The 16,818-nt window shown below is 42.1% G+C and overlaps 1 protein-coding gene across 2 annotated transcripts in view; it reads right to left on the bottom strand.

Moving 5' to 3' along the window:
* Positions 1-936: 936 nt before the first annotated feature.
* LOC310793650 (protein AF-17-like) overlaps positions 937-16,818 on the bottom strand; it is a 33,216-nt gene continuing 17,334 nt past the window's right edge. Inside the window, exons 15-20 of one of the 2 annotated variants that reach the window (XM_083655496.1) lie at positions 15,123-15,323; positions 12,565-12,638; positions 9,809-10,155; positions 5,898-5,988; positions 3,951-4,154; positions 937-3,851 (exon numbers count right to left, since the gene is read on the bottom strand). In XM_083655496.1, the coding sequence (XP_083511622.1) occupies positions 3,816-3,851; positions 3,951-4,154; positions 5,898-5,988; positions 9,809-10,155; positions 12,565-12,638; positions 15,123-15,323 (953 nt within the window). In that variant the 3' untranslated portion in view covers positions 937-3,815. Of the gene's footprint in view, positions 3,852-3,950; positions 4,155-5,897; positions 5,989-9,808; positions 10,156-12,564; positions 12,639-15,122; positions 15,324-16,818 lie in introns of those variants that run through there. The other variant, XM_083655497.1, reaches the window with a different exon arrangement.

Raw genomic sequence — 16,818 nt, 5'->3', positions numbered from 1 at the left:
AGTAATATGTAGTATATTACATTTAGAAAGTAACTTGCCCAAGGTCAATACACTCCTTTCTCCTCCACTGGTTTCAAATGTCACTTTACCCAATGGCATTGTTCACTGGCTGCAGGGATGGGACAGTTTTTGCATCGTTTAAGGTATAAGCTGCATTACACTATTTTGCCACTAGGCAAAGTAATTGCGCATTAGCTTTCCAACTTAACCCTGCTCTACACAACACAAGCGTTATCAGACATTAGCCCAGTAGCCTAGCCTGGGTAAACCCAGCCTCCACGTGACCTCTATCAATGCGCTCTCAGTCACTAGCTAGTGACTGATAAGCACTCACGTGACCCAGCCTCCACGTGACCTCTATCAATGCGCTCTCAGTCACTAGCTAGTGACTGATAGCACATAGATAGAGGTCACGTGGAGGCTGGGTTTACCCAGGCTACACCAGGGGGTCCTTGTGTTGGTTCCACGGGGTCCCTCCCCAAAAATGCAATAGTTTAATTTGGCTTGTGTTTCACTCTAGAAGTTTAATAGTTGGTAGAATGAGGGGATGTATGATAACTGTTTTGCTCATCATTCACTGCTGTTGTCTCCCCACCTGGCAACACAAACCTTGTCACAGGCGGATTTATTTGTCACAGGACAAACATTCTCATCTGTGTGTGTGTGTGTGGGGGGGGGGGGTCTGTAGTCTGTTGTGTATCTTTGGGGGTCCTTGACATTAAAAAGATTGGAAACCCCCGAATTAGTTTACACACAACTTCTCTTGTCTTAGTTTAGTTGTATCAGTTATTCCTATGGATAGCATTGAACTCATTTTGCTATTCGATCCTCTTCTAGTACACGTTGTATTGGCATATGATTTTTCACTCATTCAAAACCCAAGAGAAAATGTAAAACAAGAAAATACATTTATTGACAAAAAAAGTTCAGTTGTCTTAATCCGTCCTTTTAATTTTACACACAAAAATATCAAAATACTTTACAGGGCTTTTAATCTGAATATTGTCAAATTCTTTTTGATCAATTCTCTCAAATACACTGTACAATGACAACGTGCTTGTCCTTTTTAAAATTCAGTGCTCATTTCCTTTAATTTCTTTCTTTTTTTCAGGGAACAATGCATTTAAATTCTATGCATAGTTATTACTTGGTATTTAGCAATACATTTGAGAGACTTCACTGCATTTCATGCAATTCATATCCCAATAGGTAACTCGTTCTCCATCAAACATCATTCAGAGCCAGGTGCTTAAACATATTGAAATACATAAAGGATACACAGTACAACATTCATAACATGGATTATCTTGGTTACCCAAACTTCAAAGCTTAAAAGAATGAATGTGTTTTACACAAACATATTAAAGTATACAACTTGTATTCCAACAAAATTGAAAAGGTACTAAAAAACAATTTACAATTGGGCCCAAAACGCCCCAGTGCAACATGAGAAGAAAAAAAACAAAACAACTTCAGAAATCCTTCGCAGTATTCTTCAATCTCTTGGACTCGGTCTTGCCTGGACTTTGCCTCAGTGAGGCGACTCATAAGGACATACTTGGTAAATTGCAGACCTCCCACTAGGAGTCATGTCAACATGTAGGCTCATGGGTAATCATACAACATAATAAACATTCTCCTTCAGTCATTGCTACAGTATTTTTCACCAACTAATAAGTTGCTGGAAGTTCCTTACCGACACCTACATTAACTACTAACAGAACAATCTAGTACTCAGATATCACATGTATGGGAGATCATGTTTAAGATTGCAAACAGAAGCGAGAAAATATTTGAAAAGGCCTAAGAACTGTTAAAGAACACAGGATAAAATATGAGAAAATAATCCCTTGCCTTGAGAGGCAGAGATGTAGTTGTGAGTGGCTTTTGTTAGTAAAGGAGTTTGACAGAAGCATCACATAGTAAAGTGTATTGGAAGGAAAGAGAAGCTTATCTTAGTCTACAGGTTGGCTTGTGTCCTGGCACCCAGCAGTAAAGGCCAACATTATGTCGCACAGTAACAACATTGGCAGATCTACTGTCTTACCAGAGCTGATAACAGCTACACTATTCATTATACACTGCTGTGACACTGACAGCACTTTAATAATAGTTTCCATCTTGGCTGTCTTCAGCCAGTTGAAATGTCTCCTATGACAACGTTGTGCAGGCTTCACTCTAAGATTTTTAATAAGTCATTTCAAACTTCTCCAAAGCACAAATAACAAAAGAACATTGCATCTGAAGACAAAATTACGATACAAAAGGATTTGACACTTTAGTTATCACTACGGTTATTCACACGTTTCAACTGTTGAAAGTATCATTGTTACCTATCAAAAGTATAAATGGGTTCAGGAGGAGTGCTTTCATTTTACTAAGTCCTCCATGTACCCCGTATAAAACACTATCAAAGTAAGATGAGAAGAGAATAAGCCTTTGGGCTCATGAGTTACTCTGTATATCTAGCATCATTAAGGCATTATCTATCCAGTATTGCTAAAAGAACAACTAGTTGCCGGACATGAAAAGAATATCAATATACGAAAGTAACATAGAAACCAAAAACACTTCAGGACAAAGTGCAAAATACAATTAAAAAAAGCAAAAACCTGTCAGTCCCTAGTGGCCTATTGAGTACCAGAAATCCTTTATAAGGTACGGTTTTGATGGCTAATTTGCTCTGTTAGCTACTAACATGCAAAGTGCACACTTGTTCAGGAAATACAATTAATTTCTTACTTACAATTTCCAAATGTTTGGTTTAGTCTGCTTAATCTCGGTAGCAACTGGTAGGATATAAAATTCTCTAAATATTCTCAGGGGGGTTTGAATAAAACCTGGAGCTCAACTTTCAAGTTGATGCCAGTCTCTAGTGGACCATGGTGCCATTTTTGACATGTGGGTTCTGTGCCATTCTCGAGTTAATAGTTAATGAGTAGGCTTGTTTGGCATATTTTGTTGTTGTTTGAGATTTTTGGTAGGATTCTATATCCAGTGAAGGCTATTGCAGCAATGAATCAGCACAAAATGGCGACCGATTATCTCAATAATGGAAAAGACAGCAGAAAAGTCTGATGTATCCCAATAGATTTGTTAAAATGCCATAATATGAACCACATGTAAAAATGGCAGCATAAGTATCCTTTACATAACAGGTGCTCATGCGAGGTTGCAACATACCGTACAGAAGATTTGGATGAAATTTGGGTCGGGTGAAAATAAAGGGAAGACAAAATATCAAGGAAGACAGTTGAGGTTTCGAGAGGTGGTAGAAGTCTGTGATTCTCAAAGTCCCCAGAGAGGACAGACTGAATGGAAACACTGGTTCAAGCCATGGGGGAAAATAATAGCGGTCAGTGCTTTCGAAGTCAAAGGAGAGACATTCTGACCTTATATCACCAGAGTTCAAACTTTTAACCAAAACCCCACACGACACCTGCAGGGACAAGTAGGAACTCCGGCCCTGCCTACATAAGCAGCCCCATTGGTCTAGCTAACAAATTAGTGCAATTGAATAAGAGAGCACTGTATTCATGCTCTCTGAAAGCTGCCTACACAAAAAACCTATGAGAATAACCTCCGATATAAAGAACTTCAAAACATGGAAAAACTTCGCTTAACGTTTAAGTCCGTCCCATTATACATTCATAAAAGAGGCTGTAAGATAAAGATGACAGAGAAGGAAAGACGGTTCTAAAAGTCTTCAATGAGATTTTTAAGTTTGCCTCAGTTCCTGATGGGGCAGATCAGTTAAAAATGACGTGTGACGACTGACATCCTGATTTTAGCTGCTCGCATTTAATCAAGAGACGTTAGCCATTCTTGTCTCCGCCCTTCTCTCCTGCAGCCTGAAAACAAAATGACAGTTTGTTTTTGTTTTCATTCCAAAACTGAAATATTTTTTTGTAGAGATAATCATGACAAAAAAGTGATGCAATATTTCTCACCCCAGACTTGTGAAGTGCAGTCTCCTGCAGACCAAAGAGGCTGTTTCCTTGGCCGCCCTGCAGGGGGGAGGCTGTGGCTGAGGACAGCAGGTTTGGTGACTGGGCGATCATGGGTGAGGTCGGGGTGGAGGTAAGCCCTCCTGCCAGCGTGAGGCGCTGCGGCTCCCTATGTCTCAGCATCTGGTACACCATCACTTGCTGCTCCTAGTGGAGGGGCAAAACACAGGGGCTCATCACTGACACACATACACCCACACCTCACAGTCAGACTGGGCAGACATGATTGTTTTCTACTGGACAGTGCCTGATTGATTCCAAAAATACAGCTGGCACCTTTACTAGTTTGCAAGTCAAATATGATTTTAATATGGAAAATAACCTCAAGATGGTAGCTGATAAGAAAGCCTTTCCAGCCCCAAGCCAAAAAAAGTGCCCAGTATTTGCCCTATTTGCACAGCAAGACTGCAATGTCTTGTCCCAGTAAGACAAAAAACGTCAAATACACACCACAATTATTCTTCAGTGTTGGTGAGTGATGAGCAGAGCTTGAAGCCAAATGATGCAAAAATGTCAAAATCAAAAGCTACAGTAACTGGACATGAGGTACTGTCAGGAGTCTACTGCATGTTGTTATTGTCATATTTAATGACAAACTAAATGTAATTTTATTAACTGACGCTATGTGCAGTCTTAATCTTTAGTATCTGAAATATTCCAGCATTATGCTTCATATCCTATAGTGGAACTTCTTTGGCAATCACACTGTTAATGTAATTGTCAGCAAACTGATTTATTTAGCAAGTTAAAACTAGTTATAGCATACAACTTACAGTCTGGAGAGAAATGTAATAATAAGAACACAGTTGTGTCTGGCTGCTAAGCTAACAGTAGCTAATGTCATCATGGACAGGTGAATCGTGTGTGTGTGTGTGTGTGTGTGTGTGTGTGTGTGTGTGTGTGTGTGTGTGTGAGTGAGAGTGAGAGTGAGAGAGAGAATGAGAGAGAGAGAGAGAGAATGAGAGAGAGAAGACCAGACCCTGGCCTGCCTTTCATTTAGACCTTCTGGGCAATTTGTCTTCAAGCTGTGCTCATCTCTCTCAATGACATCAAAGGATAATTTTGGTGAATAATCTAAGTCTGGCAGTTTTGAAGTCTGAGTCGGACAGTGTTTACATCTGCTTTGCAGCCTTCCAGGCAGGATTTCCCACACCGAGTATGACGTGAATCTGTGTGACTTAAGGGGAATTTGAATGTGTGCTGGTTTTGTTTTCCCACCATAGTCACACTCCACAAAGACCACTACTCCTACTCTGTTCTCAGTTGATTTAAAGCCACATTCTGTCGTTTTTTTCTATTTGGGGAAACTGCGTCACCACCTAAATGCCACAGTTCCCTGTATGTACATTCAGATATCAGCCTTATTTTACTGGTTCTGCATGTACAGTACTCTCTACTTTGCTTATCTTTCTGCAGTGTTTATTACCGGATGGCTGGGAAAAAAATAGCTCCCCGAATGTTCTTGTCTCAAAGCTAGCTTGTATCAAGCTAGCAAGTGAAACACATTTCACTTCCTATATGTACTTCACAATAAAAGTTAGTTTGTCAGTGGAAAACTTTTAATTTGAAGGAGCTGTGCAGGAAATGAAGTTAAAAGTTCCAGTTAACGTGATACTGTCAAGCCGCTCCGCAGCCACCAAACATCTATAGTGCAGGAACAGGCTTTCGGAGGGCGGTGTGGGAATGACAGAGCCGCCATTCTCCCTATTAGAAGTCACTGTACCATCAAAATGATTAAAAGCTGTTATATTAGGTAAAATATATATATATATATACATAATTGGGCTTTAAATCATCAATTAAATATGGAAAATATGTAGTAGGTGCTACATAAACTGTGAGAAGAGGAGGCAGTGACGATAGACATAGCGAAGCTGTAAGTGTCATTACGGGAGTGAAGTTCTGATTGAGGAACTGCTGGAGCTGCTGCTGCTGCTGCTGGAGGAGAAGCTGCTTCTGCTGCTCTGACAGGAGAGGCGACCTGCAACACAACCACCCCGACACAGTCAACCGCACCCTCCACTCCAGACACCATCAGCCCAGACACACACGGTCTAAATAATATGGGCTCAAACAGAAGCCGTCAGCTGCCAGACATGGTGTCAACACTCAAAACAAAGATCAACTGTGATAGTTGTCCAAATAAACAGCAGCTGGTCCTACAGACATGATCAAACGAACTACGAAAGAGAACACTTAGAATGTATTAGACTGACCATGGCATTAAAGGAAAATCCACCCTCATACTTTTACACTGTTATCAGCCTGTGATATTCAATGCATTTCAGATGTTATTTTGTAATGAAGTGTCAACCGGCCGGTTCTATTTGAAACTTACTAATATCTTCTCTACCTTCTACAGTTAATGATTTCCTATGTTTCCCAGAATCACTTTTAAAAGGGACAGCTCACCCTAAAATTCAAAATACGTATTTATCCTCTCACCTGCAGTGCCATTTATCTATCGATATCGTTTTGTGTTACAGTAGTTGCCTGAGTTTTGTCCTTTGAGAACTGGTGTGAACTTGCTGCATTGAGCTGTTGGTTATACTGTACATGTAGATGGAAAGAACAATAGCGATAGAATCGTAAGAGCAAGAGAGCGAGTTTCCAGTCAGTCAGCTTACTCAAAACAAAACGTGTGGTTGCACTGCAGACTGGTCTATTGTGGCTACTGTAAGTGGAGAAATTACTGTACTGTATCAGCCTCTTCCATGATGGATTTCTCCCATCAGTGCAAGATGGTGAGTCCAGAAAGAAGTTTGTTGCTCTTTGGTTTTAAAGAGCGTGGTGCAGGTAAAAAAAAAAAAAAAAAAAAAAATTATATATATATACAGTATAATATATATACTGTATATACACACACATATATACACATATTATATATATATATATATATATATATATATACACACACACACACACACACACACACACACACACACACATATATATATCACACACATATATATACACATATATATATATATATATATATATATATATACACATATATACATATATAGTTAGGACTCAAGATTCTTATGAAAGTACCCCAAAAAACAAAAACTAATGTATATATATATATTTCTGCCCCCAGGGCAGAAATATGGAGAACTAGAATGACCGCACCGCGGATTTATGCCTCCGCCATTAGTTCATTCTTGAGTCCAAATCGCAATTTGAGGCAAATTGGAAGAAATTCCGTCAAGGCGCTTCTGAGATGTTGTGTTACAGAGCTTGGAAATTGGGTGTGTGAGGTCACAGTGACCTTGAACCTTGACCTTTAACCATCAAAATCTAATCAGTTCATCCTTGAGTCCAAGTCGATGTTTGAGGCAAATTGATGAAACTCCGTCAAGGCATTCCTGAGATATTGCGTTAACAAGCTTGAAAATGGCATTCAAGAGGTCACAGTGGCCTTGACTTTTGACCTTTGACCACCAAAATCTAATCAGTTTATGCTTAAGTCCAAGTCGATGTTTGAGGCAAATGTGATGAAATTCCATCAAGGCATTCCTGAGATATCGCGTTAACAAGCTTGAAAATGGCGTTCAAGAGTTCACAGTGACCTTGGCCTTTGACCACCAAAATGTAATCAGTTCATGCTTGAGTCCAAGGCTATGTTTGAGGCAAATCTGATGAAATTCCGTCAAGGCGCTCCTGAGATGTTGTGTTACAGAGCTTGGAAATTGGGTGTGTGAGGTCACAGTGACCTTGAACCTTGACCTTTAACCATCAAAATCTAATCAGTTCATCCTTGACTCCAAGTTGATGTTTGCGACAAATTTGATGAAATCCTGTCAAGGCATTCCTGAGATATCGCGTTAACAAGCTTGAAAATGGCGTTCGAGTGGTCACAGTGACCTTGACCTTTGACCACCAAAATCTAATCAGATCATCCTTGAGTCTAAGTCGATGTTTGAGGCAAATTTGATGAAATTCCGTCAAGGCGTTCCTCAGATATCGCGTTAACGAACATCGGATGGACGGACATACGTACGGACGGACGGACATATGGACGGACGGACAACCTGGATCCATAATGCCTCCGGCCTGGCTATCGCCGGCGGAGGCATAAAAAGGTGTCATTATCATGCACATGCTAAAAAAAAAGAAGCCATCTGGGCAGATAACACCTGTGATGTCACTCGGGTAAGTACACTACTGTACTTACTGTAATAATAATAATATACAGTCTATAGACCTTATTCGATTGACGTCACTCACGTACGGGCACGCCCACTGCCGCCATGTTGTTGACATAGCGCAGCAGCTTTAAGTGACAGCCTATGTAAGAGCAGCGTTTATAGGAAGCTTGCCGCCGTTAGCGTTACCTGTATCGTTCCAATTGTGTTCGGATGGTGACCTGCGTTACACACGGCTGTAGTAATGACAGCAATAAAGTCCCAGTGGTTTGTTTCTATCTCTACCATCCACAGACAGTGAAGGGAGCGAGACGGAGGATATGTCAGCAGCACAGGAGAGGTGTGTGGATAGTTAGGAGAGACAGGTGAAACTTTCTGACAGCTCCTCACAGCAAAGTCTGTTCACCTCGTTTTTTCTTTTGTTTATTATTACAGGCATTAACGGCAGCATACAAACAACAACTCTGGGTTTTTTATTGCTGTCATCACTATCGCTATTTTGTAATGGAACTGAAACGACAATAAGGCCGTTACTATAGTTGTCAGCTGCAGGACAGTATGTCAACAATATGGCGCTGTCCGGGGTTAGCAAATAAGGTCTATAGGATACAGCATGCAGAATCAGTGGTGGCAGACGTACGATAATGATCATATTTGCACGATAATTTACCACCAAAACCAATAGCATTTTGACCCTCTGGTACGATAATTCGATACTGCCCAGACCCAGAATGCATTTTGGCGGAGAAAATAAAACTCAGTTGCCTTTAGTGGGGAAATGGGGGAGCTAAGTTTCCTTGTACTTTCTGTTTAGTTTGGGCTCTCTATCTACAGTATGGTTAATATGGCACTTTATGAAGTTTTTAATCGTTTCAGTAGTCAAACGTAACTAGTTGAGCCCCAATATGCAATCGGATTTTCAAAATAGCGCCTATTTGCAAATATAATTTTGGAGAGCCATCAGACCGCACAGGGGACCGACCATCTCAGCTCGTGTAACCCGGCTCCAGAATGGAAGGCGGTGGATAACTTTATCATCGGAGACGGTCGCAAGTGGCACTCGCTGGAGAGGAGTTTTAGCTCCAGACTGAGGGGAGGAGTTTTAGCTGTAGAGTGGAGGACATGTAGGCTACTGCAGAGAGCCGACGGACAGACGTTGGGCATACGGAGGTAATGATGATCCGACTGTTTGTGTATTAAAATCGTCACAGGTGTTATTGCTAGATTTGTGGGTTTTTATGTGCGCGTGCCAGAAGCTTAACAAAAACCAGTCTAGATGCAGCTATGTGTGGGGGAAAAACAAAAAACAAAAGAGAATCCAATTGCTACATAAAAGTCCCACATATTAATGCAAAGTGGTGTCTGACCGGCACCATGCTCTTTACGGGACTGACACCAAAACTTGATGTTTACCATTGATGAAAATGTTTCTGCTATCAGACTCGACTACAGCTGCACTGGAAATATCTCCACATGACATAACAGTGTTTATGTTTAGCTAGTTGGGAAAATAACATGGGAAAAAGAAAAATACACAATCAAACAAGAAAATGGGCACAGAAATCCATGGTGCATCATCATCATCAATAGCTGTTTCACAGTGTCAAAGTGTTTTAGGGTGGATTTTCTTTCTTAAAAAGGTTGGATACGTACGGGCTCACACTCTTCGGTAGCTGAAAACCCTGTGCCAGTGCTTGTGGGTTGAGAGGTGGAGGCTGGGGCCGCAGGGCGGGGAGCGTGGGCTGCGGGGCGTTCTGCAAGGGCGACTGGATCACCCCGTTCAGACTGCCCAGAATGCCATTCATGCTCAGCTGAGGACTTCCCGCGAGGGAGGCCATGAGCCCGCCCGTCTGACTGATGGTCCCCAAACTGTCACTCAAACCTCGACTCAGTCCGTTCAGTAGCGGCTGGCCGAAAGAGGCGGGGCTCTGCTGAGGAGGTGGAGTGCTCTGGAAGGAGAGGGAGGAGCTACTGCGGGACGGACTACCGGAGTGGAGCTCCTGCAGAGAAGACATGAAGGTGCAATGTAGCTTATTAGTGGTCAGTTTTAGTTTTTTGTGTATTCAGTGCCATTGCAGCTCGATTTAAAGAGTAACTTAACCCAAATCTAAAGCCTGACATCTACGTTATTGCCTGATCTTTGACGCTGATGAATAATTTTGTAATAAAGAGAAGTTTGCCATCCTGATTCAGTGTTCTCTTTAACAATACATGCTGCATGGAGAGATCTATCATAGCATCATAGCAAAGGGAATGGTACAGTTCTTGGACAAGGGTCAGAATAACCAGGCTCATATCTTCAAGAACAGCCACCTTAGTATTGTGTCATGATGGTTTTTGTACGGATGTTGTCTTAAAGTCGAGCTGAACCCAAAAATGACTTTTCTTTATTTTAGTTCAAATACCTGGGTATGCAGTGCACCTATTTAATAATGTAATGCAAAAAAAAAAAAATCTACAAAAATCGAATTTATTTAGTTTTTCACACTTTTTCAGATTTCATTCATAACAGGAATCTACAGTTTGCTGACGTCACCTGGCTAGTACTATCAAATTTCTACCCCATTTCAACCAATCATATCACGACATGGCAGCCGTTAATCAAATCTTCATTTCAGGATAATTTTCTCTTCCAAATGAAAGAGAAAATGGCGCCTAGTGCCTGTCATATGGCAGAATTCCTATCCCATAAACTAACTACTAACTTGGCCAATTGTATGTTGATATACACAATAAAGAAAATGGTCATGCTTAAGAATGCAAAGATATGTAACTGGCTCGTAAAACTCGCATTCCAGCAATATTGTATTTACCGCAATAGCAATAATGGCGCGCGCCTGAGAGCCTGGTTGTCAGGGGTCGCCCCTCGGAGATTCCAGGCGGGCGGGCAGCACCCATGCATCGGATTGTCCGCTCGTTCCGCACATAATCAGCTGGCTGCCTGGTACTCGGCAGATCCCACTCGCGTAGCACGACAACACGCTGAATCCCACTCGATTTGGGGGTGGAACACGCCTGGATTGGCCAATGCCAAAGCCAGTCCCCAGAATTGTCAAATCAAATAATCGACAGTTATGGTCCGCCTCTCAACCGTGTCATCTCAGACAAGATTTGTTTTCAGTCTCCGACGCTCACGCTCTTGCATTCCGTTCCGGTTCACTTCGACTTTAAGGGTGGTTTCACACTGGGAACGATTGCTTTCGTTCCGTGCCCGAGTACGATTGCCCCCCCTCCCCTCTCCCCCGCTGGTCAGCTTTCACATTACAACATTTCTTCTGCGTTCTGGGACAGAACGGAACACTTGCGTCATCAACTATGCCTGGAGTGTATCCTCGCTCATGTGTTGTCTATGTGGTTCGGTATGGTTGGCGTTCACATTCGCAAGTGTTCCGTCCTCGGGCACGCCAAAGCGTTCCCCAGACCACCTTTTCAAGTGGACCCTGTCACAGTACACTGTTCCACACCCGGGCACGGAATGCAATGTTCACACTTATGAAACGAACCGCACCAGGGGTCAATTTGGGGACAAGTGTGCTTGGAAACAGTCCCAAGTGTGAAAGCACCCTTAGGAACAATAGCATCTTGGCTCTGCATGCCAGTCATAAACCCTCACGTGGAAAGACAATCAATGATAATGATAATCAATACATTGGAATACCACATATTTTCTTTACAGCCCCCCCTCGAGCCTATAAAGGCTCATACTAAAAATATGTAGAATTTAACCTGGAATCATGAAAATGTCACCAAAGATCAGCCAATAGTAGATGGCAATTTCAGGGGCCTGGTTTTTTACCTTTCAATGTCAGGCTTTACAGGGGTGGATTTGGTATTTTTGTTCATCTTTAAGCTGAGCTAAAACATGTAGCTGCCACAAACACATGGCACAGGTTCATGTGATGTTATCAGACCAAGGCCAAATAGAATTAGCAAATAATTCCCGAAGTTTGTTGATGTTTGATAAAGTCACTCAAGTTGTTAGTCACAGAAAAACATACCAACTTGACTACAAAATACCCTTATGTGGTTGTCTTAGCGTTCTGGCACTCATTGTATTGGGACAAATCCCACACATATCTTTAAGGTTACAAGGCCAAGATGTAATAGACTACTTGCACAACTCCACTACTTCCTGAAATGAGTAGGGCATCTTGGTTTCCTGTCCTACACTATTGGATGAACTGATTAATGTCAGGTGTGCCTGACTGCTGCAGTCACAACAACAGTGATCAGGCACACCTGACATTAATCAGTTCATCCAATAGTGTAGGACAGGAAACCAAGATGCCCTACTCATTTCAGGAAGTAGTGGAGTTGTGCAAGTAGTCTATTGCAAATAGTATTTGAGTCAGGTCTGTGTGGTACTGTAGGACAAGGTGCGGGACTTGGAAGGATGTACAGTTTCTCACCTCAGAGGAGGTCATGAAGGATGTGTCATTCAGGAAGCAGCTTTTGGACAGGGGGCTCTTGGTGCTTAAGGGGTCTAAGGAGAAGAGAGGCAAAGACACAGGGACTCAGAATAGAATAACCACTGTACAAACTCACTCACAAGACATACAATAACCACCACTTTTCCTGTTGTCATTAAAGGCGTGATGTATGTGGGGGGCATGGTGGCTCAGTGGTAGAGCTGTCGCACAGTTAGAAGGTCCTTGGTTTGATTCCCACCTGGGACGCTGTGAGTGCTGAAGGAATGCGTGCCCGTCCGCATGTCCTCGAGTGCCCACCGCCCAGGTGGGGTCGTCAAATGGGCCTTTCTGTGTGGAGTTTGCATGTTCTCCCCATGCCCCCTGGGGGTTTCCTTCATATAGGAACCCCTCACCAAAACATGCAATATCCTGGTTGCTAATGTGGTGCCTCCTCTGGTCGTTAGGGGCGCCTGTTCGGAGGGAGGGGAACTGGTTGGAATAGCGTGAACCTCCCACGTGCTATGTCCTACCGGTGAAGCTTCCCCCGTCAGGTGAAAAGAAGCAGCTGGCTAACTGCCCATGTCTCGGAGGAAGCATGGAGCCAGTTTCGGCTCTCCCCAGATCGGCAGAGGGTGGAGCAGCAACCAGGATAAATAAATTAAATTAGAACTAATGGGGGATAAAAATGGGATAAAAAGAATCCACAATTACCACAATTCCAATTACCACATTAATCTTTAGATATTAGTAGAATGATTGTACATATAAACAAGACCATTGGCAAAAAAACATTGGGAGCCTCTACTCTACAGTGCCTTTTATCCAGGTTGGATTTAATGGGACATCTGCTGCATTGCTTTACAGCACAGATGGAGATTGATTTACAGAACAAAACAAGAAAAAGCCCGCTGTTCCTCTAGTGAAAACGGTGCAAGTAGCAACCTCTTTGTGACTTGAAGCAACAGGGTGTATGAGGGATGTGCTCTGAATTTTGAGGAAGTCTAGCAATACCACTGACGTGAGGAGAGGCTACCAATCGTCTCAACCACATTCCCATTTGTTTACGGTAACCAAGGTATCCCAAATAAATTCATTTGACAACATGTAATGATGTTTCCTGATCCTCCAGCAGTGTCATTCAGACGGGCTCCTACGCTGAAGGACAAGTTGGTCAGAAGCTACCTGCCAGCCATTGCTCCCAATGAGTCCTCCTGGCTTCGCCGCCCTGTGGGAAACTACAAGTGTGGTGGTTGCAACCATTGCAATAACATTGTCAAAACTAACAGCTTCATAGATGTCTTCACTCAGAAAACCTACCAGGTCAGAAGCTTTGCCAACTGTAACACCACTCATGTTGTTTACAGATTAGAATGTGAATGTGGGTGTTTCTACATAGGCCGCACCAAACGCAGGCTGAAGGACAGATTGCAAGAACACAAATATGCAATAAGAACCTTTAATCCTAATTATCCTATGGCCAAGCATTATAAAGAGGCTGGACATGCTAATTGTAACTCTTTAAGAATTATGGCCATTGAAGTCATTCCGAAGTCTGTCAGGGGTGGAGACAGAGTCAAACACCTCCTTCAAAGAGAAACATTTTGGATAGTCACTTTGAAAGCCACTACTTTTCCTGGTCTGAATGATGATCTTGACTTTTCCCCCTTCCTTTGAAGGAGTTTCCAAATGGATCTCCTCTTCTTAAAGTCTGAGGTTCTCCATTTTTGTTGATTTTTTGTTTATTTTATTGGATACCCATTCTTTTTGACTAAAAGAGCAAATATGCTCCACATTGTTTCTATGCTGACGCTTTGGCTAATTCTGGTGTTAAACATCTGTTTCAGTGATAAATATTGTCACATGTGCTGATGCTTTGGTTATTTCTGGTATAAGTCGATGCCAGCTGTAAATGTTGTTGCAATTCCTATTTAAACTTTCATGTGATCTTTTCTATATGGTTCTTGACCTGTATTGGGTTGTTGTACCTTTAAGCACCAAGATGACTGTATTTTCTCTTTCCCTATTTGCATAATTGTGGAATTCTGATTGGATGGCCATCCAATGATGTAATCTTGCTGATTGTCTACATAAGGGCTGTCTTAGATTCACATGTCCTCTTACTCCCTGATGAAGGCTCCTGTGTGAGCAGAAACATGTTGGTGTTTTTTAATCTATAGCCATGTTTAAAATAAAGGCTTTTTAAAATGTTCTACTACAAAGACCAGTGTTGCTGTGGGATTTTTTAAGGTTTGCTCTCTTCCACTCTCCACAAAGGTTTTTTTTTTGCGGGAGACAAACTTTATTTTTCTATTAACCCCATGTAATGATGTATATTGTGGTTTACATAGACTTAGACATGTATATTGATGTTTACATAGACTTTCAAAATGATTTGTTGGACTGTAGAGGAGATGAGAAAAGTAGATCACAGCACAGGGACACAGTGCAAAGTTTGGAGTGCAGTTGGGCCATGGGTCATGCAAACGCCGAAGGATATTAAAAATAAATAAATAAATAAAAACATATGGAAAGGAGGTAGGGGCTGTGTAGTGTCTGACCTTGGATGGATGAGAGGAAGCTGATCTGGGCAGAAGTGTGCATGGATCCCTGGGCGGAGTGGATCTGTGGAGGGAAAGGTACGGCCATCTCCACATTCAGCAGCTGCAGTCGCTCCTTCTTGGCCGTCAGACTGAGGATCTGGTCCTGGAGCCGCTGGTTCTCCTGCTGCAGGGAGTGCAGCGACTGGAGCATCTCCACAACTGGAGCAGAGAGTGGAATGGTAAAGAGGGAGCCCTTTTATAAGCAATCTATGGGGGTGCGCCAGAGCTGTTGCTAAGTTGGACATTCCCTGGACTGAGCCCCATCCCAACACCCAGTCCCTGTTCAGGGGAGGATATTTTCAGAGTCCCGTCTCTGCACCGCAGCACCGCAACGGCAGATTCCATGCTGTGATGACATCAGGGATCAAGTGCGGCTTGCATGGGATAGACCTCACCAGGCGAGGTCCCCCATCCAGGCGTTTATGGGTTGGTCAACCATCGTGTCTGAGCCGGAGTTGGGTTACCTGTCTATGCCACCACTCCATAGCAGAGGGTCTGAACAGTGTTGGGTGTAACTCATTACAAAAGTAACATATTACATGTAATATATTACTTTTAGCAGTAACTCAGTAATATAACATTACTTATAGGATTTCAGTAATATTATACCAGTTACTTTGTCAAGTAACTCAAGTTACAAATTGAGTTACATTTGATTAAATCAAAGCACATATTTCAAAAAGACACAATCATTTCCTAATCAAACTGTGTTTTTATGCAAATAACCACTATAGATGACGATAAGAAAGGAAAATAACATTTAGAATTTTGGACTGTTTACATTGATTTCAAGGTGGTTGAAATTATTTTTCGGGATGGTTCCGGGGCGGCAATGTCATTCTGCTGCTGCTGTTATTTTGGTGAAAGTAATGCAAAAGTAGTGTAATAGGTAATGAGTTACTCTACACAGAAAGTAATATTGTAAAGTAACTTATTACTTTCAAATGAAAGTAACTAGTAATATGTAGTATACTACATTTTGAAAGTAACTTGCCCAACACTGGGTCTGAATAATCACAAGTCAGCATTTCTGGGTTTTTGCCATAGGAATTCCTGTGGCAAGCCTCTGATTGGCTGGGCTAGTACGGAAGTCCGGCTCTCTGCATGCATTGGTCGGTGTATTGTTCAAAATGTACCGCTCCACGAGTTGTGTCACGCAAATAAGGATGTCCGTGGTTGGTCAATTCATATGTCTCTCACGCATTTTGTTTTGGTCTCAGGGGACAGTCCACTTGTTAAGAGTTGTGCCCCAGACGAAGATATTTATCTACGGCTGGCTACTGCGAGACTATGCTGCAACTAACAATTATATCATTGTCGATTAATCTCTCAATTGTTTTCTCAATCGATTAGTTGTTTGGTCTATAAAATTTCAGAAAATTGTGAAAAATGTCAATCAGTGCAACTTCCCAAAGCCCAAGAAGATGTCGAAGCAATCTGGAGCACACGGTCAATTTTGGCAATTTAATAAGGTGCAAGCAGACTAACGTTTCAACACACACTGTGTCTTCTTCAAAGTCAAACAGGGATGTGGCAAAGATGACAGGTTTAAATACTCCCACCATGAAATAAACCCAAGTCTCTCATTGGTGGGGCAAGGTTAGATGACGTCCTCAGATGTCTTGATTTGTCCACAACCCAAAGATATTCAGTT

Source organism: Poromitra crassiceps (assembly GCF_964638095.1).
Source record: "Poromitra crassiceps genome assembly, chromosome: 19".
NCBI classification, from domain to species: Eukaryota; Metazoa; Chordata; class Actinopteri; order Beryciformes; family Melamphaidae; genus Poromitra; species Poromitra crassiceps.
Note: the sequence above shows the minus strand (reverse complement) of the source record. Positions and strands in the feature narration are given on the sequence as shown.